The 7,722-nt window shown below is 35.5% G+C and overlaps 1 protein-coding gene across 1 annotated transcript in view; it reads right to left on the bottom strand.

Moving 5' to 3' along the window:
- Positions 1–5,272: 5,272 nt before the first annotated feature.
- Positions 5,273–7,722, bottom strand: part of LOC107567014 (homeobox protein vent1-like) — a 5,492-nt gene continuing 3,042 nt past the window's right edge. Inside the window, exons 2-4 of the mRNA XM_016252596.1 lie at positions 6,127–6,399; positions 5,829–6,040; positions 5,273–5,488 (exon numbers count right to left, since the gene is read on the bottom strand). Of these exons, the coding sequence (XP_016108082.1) occupies positions 5,273–5,488; positions 5,829–6,040; positions 6,127–6,399 (701 nt within the window). The remainder of the gene's footprint in view (positions 5,489–5,828; positions 6,041–6,126; positions 6,400–7,722) is intronic.

The raw sequence follows: 7,722 nt of genomic DNA, 5'->3' as shown, positions 1-7,722 counted from the left end.
ATTTTTTTTGTTTGTTTTTAGGCCCATTGCGCTTTTTATTTATTTATTTATTTTTATGACACACATTGCATATCCTAGAAAATAAATAAATATACATATTTTTAATTACACAAATAAAATTACATTTGCTTTTTTTTCAAACTTGATTTAACAGTTGGATAAAAATATAATAAAAATATTTAATTATATAAATGTAATTAAGAAACATAATAATTTACTGTAACATATCTATCTATCTATTACAAAATTATGGTATAGACACGACTGATACATTAAAGGCAAAGAGGCTTGATTCAAAGTGTTTTATTTTATAGGATTTTTCAGATTTTGCGTAAAGACAATATTTATTTATGTACATATTCAGTTTGTTTATAGAACTACATACAGTGCTTGCTTCTATATTTCACTTATTAAAAACCCTGTTTTAGGGGATTTTTTTAATAGATTTTTATATTACATCAATATTATAGATTACAAATATTCGATCATTAAAAAAAAAGTAGAAGAAAAAAAGGTTTAAAAGTAGCAGGACGGGAACAGCGTCGGTGGCGGGATTTGTCGCGCGGGAATCTGTGGCACCTTTATCGGATTGGGAACGACTTTACTGCAGTGGCCGCCTTCGTCTACAAAAAATTCGGCAGCGCGCGCATCCTGAACTTCCCGCTTCAGCTTCATCCGTCTGTTCTGGAACCAGGTTTTCACCTCAAATAAACAAATACATAAATGCATAAATAAATAACATACATATCCACGTTCAACATTATGTTTCACTACATTCCCAACGTAAACACTAAAATATTCATGTGTTAAGAACAATTTTAACTAATGAATGTGATTCAGTTGCTTGCAAAGTTCAACATACAGATCTCTAATTGCAAAAAAATAAATTTAAATAAATTAAAAAAGTAAAATATTTATGTTTGCAATTCTTTTCCTGCTTTTAGTGACTTGTAACTCTCAAAACTTGTCTTTCTTTCTTTCTTTACTGAAGACCAAAATACTAATCTGAAGAACCGATAATGCAACAAATAAATAAACTAAACAAGTAACCAATTAATTAATTTAAATGATAAAGTATTTATTCATTTATGTTGCATTATAGGTTCATTATAAATAGATAATTAATTAATTTAAAGTATTTATTCATTTATTTATTTATGTTGCATTATAGGTTCATTATAAATAAATACATAATTATTTTAAAATATAAAGTATTTATTCATTTATTTATTTATGTTGCATTATAGGTTCATTATAAATAAATACATAATTATTTTAAAATATAAAGTATTTATTCATTTATTTATGTTGCATTATAGGTTTATTATAAATAATTAATTAATTTTAAATATAAAGCATTTATTTATGTTGCATTATAGGTTTATTATAAATAATTAATTAATTTTAAATATAAAGCATTTATTTATGTTGCATTATAGGTTTATTATAAATAATTAATTAATTTTAAATATAAAGTATTTATTCATTAATTTATTTTGCATTATAGGTTCATTATAAATAATTAATTAATTGTAAATATAAAGTATTTATTCATTTATTTATTTTGCATTATAGGTTTATTATAAATAAATAGTTAATTTAAAATATAAAGTATTTATTTATTTATTTGTTGCATTATAAATTCATTATAAATAAATAATTAATTAATTTAAAATATAAAGTATTTATTCATTTACGTTGCATTATAGGTTCATTATAAATAAATAAATAAATCGTGCATTATATGTTCTGCATAAAAAAATATATATATTTATTTGAATATTTATTTAGCTATATAAAGACATGCTATCTTGCAGTCCACATTAATAGGCCAGATGTGTGACAAATGCAAATGACTCTTAAACTCTTTCTGACTCTCTGCTGTCCCGGCTAGAGATGTGCTCTCATACACACCTGTGTCTCCGACAGCTGCAGCTTCTCCGCTGTTCTGCGTCTCTGCGTCGCGCCGAGGTACTTGTGTTTGCTGAAGCTCTTCTCCAGACGCGAGATCTGCTCCGAGCTGAACTTGGTTCTGACGCGCCGCTGCGACGCGGATTCTCCTTCACTCTCATCGCTCTCAGAGGCCGAGGTGTAGCCACAGCTGTCTGGTGCGAGAGAAACAACCTGTTAGAGCCATTACCAGCCCAGAAAAACACTGAGTATCACAGACGGTCGTACTTACTTGTAGGAGAAGACGGGGCCTTGGTTTCTCCTTCTCCGTGCATTTCTGAGGATGCTTGAGGAGCACCACTGAAGGCATCAGGGGCACATGCAATTAATTTGACGCATTTCTCCTGCTCCGGATCTTGTGCATGGAAGCTCTGGGACAACCACTCCACGGAGAACTTCTTGAACATGATGCTTCCTCCTAATACCTTGATCAGCTGTATTCCTCCTGAACTTTATAGGCGCTTCTCCGCTCATTTGCATGAGTAAAGCGACTCAACCCTGTAATTGAAGTTAATAGATGTCGCAATGGGCTTGTTCACACGTTGGGTGTACTTGTGATATCCAGGCGCCAGCGAGTCTGGGCACCTCGTGTGTTCACCTCAAGTACCTGAGAAGAGTCATCAATGCACTGATACAATCAACACCATCCACTCAAGACAAGCCGTCCTCCATCTGCAGATAATGGGGAGATGAAAGAGAGCCGCGGCTTTGGGCGGAGCACTGTCGGATTAACTCTTGATCCCCCCATGCATTGCGCGCGAGTCCTTCCAATCTGTGTCCATTCAGCACGCTTGTTTATTACATTAAATGCATCTCCACATATCATGGGTTTGAGCAGCAAGCTGATGTCTCTGTCTTCTGTCACTGGAAGGCTACATGAACGCGTTTACACTGAAATGATGCTGAATTATAAATCTACCTGTGGATAAATTGCGTGTATTTTAAGAATATAGATGGAGGAATACTAAGCGAATGTTATAAATTGAAGATAAAAATGAGATGTTAGATCAAATGAAATTTAAAACCAATGAGATAAGTTCCATACACGTGTTCAATTTGATTAAAAACACAAGTCTTGTGTTGCGCAAGTTCAACAAAATCTGTTACTTCCTAAAGGAGAAAATACAGCTACTGATGAATTCAGACACTGTACAAAATACTCACCTGAGGAACCTAGAATTCAACACATACAAACAAACAAATAAATACATACATAAAAACTAAATACTCATCTAAAGAACTTACAATGTAACATCAAGATCTACATTTATTTATTTATTTACTTCCTGATGATTTGATGAATCCAGAAACCAAAATACTCATTTTGAAGAACCTAATGCAACAATAAATAAATAAATGGTATCATGTAATGTTGCATTACATGCTCAAATAAATTATTTACTTATTTATTTACTTGTGATTTTATGAATACAGAAACCAAAATAGTCATCTGAAGAACTTAATGCAACAATAGATAGATATATAGATAGATAGATAGACAGACAGATAGATAGATAGATAGATAGATAGATAGATGATAGATAGGAAGATAGATAGATAGATAGATAGATAGATAGATAGATAGATAGATAGATGATAGATAGATAGAACCAGACTGAAGATGGATAGATAGATAGATAGATAGATAGATAGATAGATAGATAGATAGATAGATAGATAGATAGATAGATAGATAGATAGATAGATAGATAGCATTATATGTATTGTATGTATTATATAATGTTGTGTTACTTGCATGCGTACATATTTATTTATTAATTATTTAATGAATCCAGACACCAAAATACTCATCTGAAAAAACTATAATGCAACATCAAGATACAACAACATTTTTTGCGTTATTACTTTAATGACGGTATACAGTAGATTAAATCATCTCTCAATGAAACCTGCATGATTGATTTTGCAAAATGATTATGAGTTATTAATCTCCATTGGCCTTCGGTAACTAGTTTTAGTTAGTCTTAATGTTATCATGGGATTGATATTAGAGGGTGATCAATACTCTGTCACATCACCACTGTATGAAACAACACACACACACACACTCACTCACACACACTCACTCACACACACACACACACACACACACCCCAGACATGCTGGAGCCAGTCTGTTGGGATTATATGGAGAGTGTAAACTCATCAATGGGCGACTTAATTAGGACTAATTGTTCACCACGATCTGCTCGTTAGGTCTCGTTTGAAGTGCGCGGAGTTGCGCGCATATGAAAGCGCATCGTGAAACCGTGGCGCAGCGGATCGATGCCGGGCTTGTTTAGGGTTTCTTCGGCGCCTACATTTGATTTAAATACATCTCATCGTATTATTGTAGGTCTGTATGCCAACCTCCTTCTGCACGTGTGCACAAATGGCATCTTAAATGCTTAATGAAAAATAACCACTTTAAAAAAGAAGCATGCATATTGTTCTTTGGGTATAAAAAGTGTTGATGTTGCATTATATTTTTCTGTGTGGGACAGCTCTAACTCATATTTAACTAGCTTCAGGGTGTACATTCTATTTGATAATAATGTGAGCCTGTATTTATGCTATGCTTCTAAACGCTTTTCATGCACATAAATGGCACCATGTGGTCACTAATAATCTATTGCTTTTCACTCGATTTCTAATCTGAACTGGGTTTAAAAATAGAGTTGGGGGGGACTTAATTGAAGAAGATTTGGGGTCTAAACAGAACAGCCATGAGGAATCAGTGTATTACTGTGAGGACATAAGTACATACATATAATGCATTCATTTACTGACGATTTAATAAATCCAGAAACCTAAAATGCAGCATAAATGAATAAATAAATGATGTTGCATTATAGGAAATAAATCTGTCTGCTGACCCGAGATAAATAATGTACAAATACATAATCAGATCACAAATGATCATTTTCAGATCAGATCTTTTTATTGATGACATTTGTTTGCAGATGATCAATAATTTACTTTAACTTAAGTATGTGAAATGATCCAAGAAAACACTGAATTCCTGGATAAAGTCTAAATAGAGTCTCTCTTGAGTTGAGTGCATGTCACAGCATGTTAACTTCTGAAGCCAGTCTTATCAAATGTGAACTTAAAGCCTGTGAAGTTCAACTTGAACACGGACAAAGCACCAGTAACGCAAACTTAGGCATAACAAATACTTTATTTCTGATAATAAATAAACTCTTCTTTTTAATCAAATCCTTTTTCTTTTCTTTTTTTACCAAAAGCATAACTGTACAGATATTGCACACAGAATGTGGTGTAAGTGTTTTAAAGGAACGAGTCTCTGGATGCGTCTGTCTTCAGTTGTAATGCTGCTGAAGACAGATGTGCTGGTGATGAGGAGCCAGCGGCATCATCTGCTGCATCAGCGGAAACGGAAGTCGCTGTCTGTCGTAGCAGTGGTACTGAACCGGAAGCACGTGCGGATGAAGCATCTTAGGCAGCAGACAGTCAGCGCGCATCTCCTGCACGTCCCGCTTCAGCTTCATCCTGCGGTTCTGGAACCAGGTTCTGACCTGGACAACGAGAAGATACATTTCAAACGCGTCCATTTTTCAAAACGTTACATTTGTTCTGACCTGGACAACGAGAAGATACATTTCAAACGCGTTCCATTTTTTTTTTTCAAAACGTTACTTTTCGAATCATTTCAAACGCGATTATTGGAGAAGCCCATGTTTTTCAAGAAAATACGCTTTCATTCAAGTGTTGTTTGCCAATTCCTTGACATTTTGTGAAACCGTCTAGTCTTTTCGGTGTATAAGAGGCTTTTTATTCTCAAGGCATTTCGAGAAAATAACTCTCGAGATGTAAATACAGTCCTCGAGTGAAGACAGTGGCCTGCGCGCGTCTCACCTGAGTTTCGGACAGGTTGAGTTTCAAAGCTGTCTTCACTCTCTCGCCCGCCTCCAAGTATTTGTGCTTGCTGAAGATGTTCTCCAGTCTGTCGATCTGCTCCGGAGTGAATTTGGTTCTGATTCTTCGCGTCGCCGCGTCTTCGATGGAAGCGCATTCAGACGCGGCCGCTTCGCTCTCATAACCAGACGAATAGCCGCTGTTTTCTGAAACTGAACATGTAATATAACATTAAAACACGCTCTGTTGTCATTCACATTAATAAAAACCGAAAGTGCATCGAAGCGCGTAAACTTACAGCTTGGAGATGAGCAGCTTCTTTGCGTAACCGGAGTTGTGACCTCCATCTCTTTAACGGCCTCTGGTTTCTGTTCAGCTTTGCTAACCTTTGGTTTTGGCTGCAAGTAAACCTTGTCATGTGATGTTGGAGGTCTCGGTTGAACCACGCACGGTACGTGTGGCCTGCGCGTCTCTTTCTCCGGCTCCAGAACGTCTTGAGGCGGCGACCCGTGAAAGCTTTGTGCGAGCCAGTCCACAGAAAACTTCTTCACCATAATTGCTGTCTGTGTGTCTGAGGACGTGAATGTATCCGAGTACAATCCAAGACTGTTTGCCAGGCCTCCAGAAGCGGCCTGAATATATATATAGGTCCATCCCGCATCACATTAACATATGCATGGAGGAGGTAGCGCCTGCTCGATTCTCAATCATTAGGCCTAATGGGTCGTTATTGAAGTCTTTACATATCCTGTGATTGTGTGAAAGCCTGGCGCCAGCTTGTCTGTGAGCGCCTCTGGCTCATCCAGCTGTCTGCAGATGGAGTGTCAGAACAACTGCATCCGAGTGGCGCATTTATGGCGAAAACTGCAGCGTTAATATTGAGAATTTAAAGCTTAAAGCCAAGAAACTTAACAACAACAACCTTAAACGATTAGTAAAACTTTTTAAATATTTTACACCAATTGTCAACATTATTCTGATAATAAATCATTGTATTTGACTCCTATATATCATGCGAAATATGCGTTGATTGCTTATATATATCACAGTTTCCACAGAAATATTGTGCAGCACGACTGTTTTCAACATTGATAATAATCAGATATGTTTCTCGAGCAGCAGATCAGCATATTATACTGATTTCTGAAGATCATGTGACACTGAAGACTGGAGGAATGATGCTGAAAATCGTACAATATATTAACATAGAAAACAGACATTGTAATATGTCACAACATAACCAATTTTTACCATATCCCGCTAATAAATACTTGTATCTGACTTATTTTACCTTCAGACTTTTGTATTTAGATGTTAATGTATTTTTAAAAATATAAACACTTCATCAATTAAATTATGATGAAACAACGTTACTTTTAGAAAGTTACACGGTCAGAACCTTATAAAAACGAAAAAAAAAAATTATTTTGGTTTTCAGCGATCAGAAAAAAAATATATATTTGTTGTCGCTTCCTCGTGACTTTTTTTAACAAGTCTGTTTTGCTGTACTGCAGTGTCTCCACACACACACACACACACACACGCACACACACACACACACACACACACACTCTCTCTCTCTCTCTCACTCACTCTCTCACACACACACACACACACATGTTGTGTTTCCATGGTTTATGGGGACATTCCATAGGCGTAATGGTTTTTATACTGTACAAACTGTATGTGCTATTGCCCTACACCAACCCTACCCCTAAACCTACCCCTCACAGGAGACTTTGTGCATTTTTACTTTCTCAAAAAAACTCATTCTGTATGATTTATAAGCTTGTTTCCTCATGGGGACCTCAAAATATCCACACAAGGTCAAAATTTACTGGTATTACTATCCATAACGTGATAAATACCAGGTACACACACACACACACACACA

The sequence above is a fragment of the Sinocyclocheilus grahami genome, unplaced genomic scaffold (genome assembly GCF_001515645.1).
Source record: "Sinocyclocheilus grahami isolate Dianchi unplaced genomic scaffold, SAMN03320097.WGS_v1.1 scaffold1121.1, whole genome shotgun sequence".
NCBI classification, from domain to species: domain Eukaryota; kingdom Metazoa; phylum Chordata; class Actinopteri; order Cypriniformes; family Cyprinidae; genus Sinocyclocheilus; species Sinocyclocheilus grahami.
The sequence above is the reverse complement of the archived record's forward strand: the minus strand, read 5'-3'. Positions and strand labels throughout refer to the sequence as shown.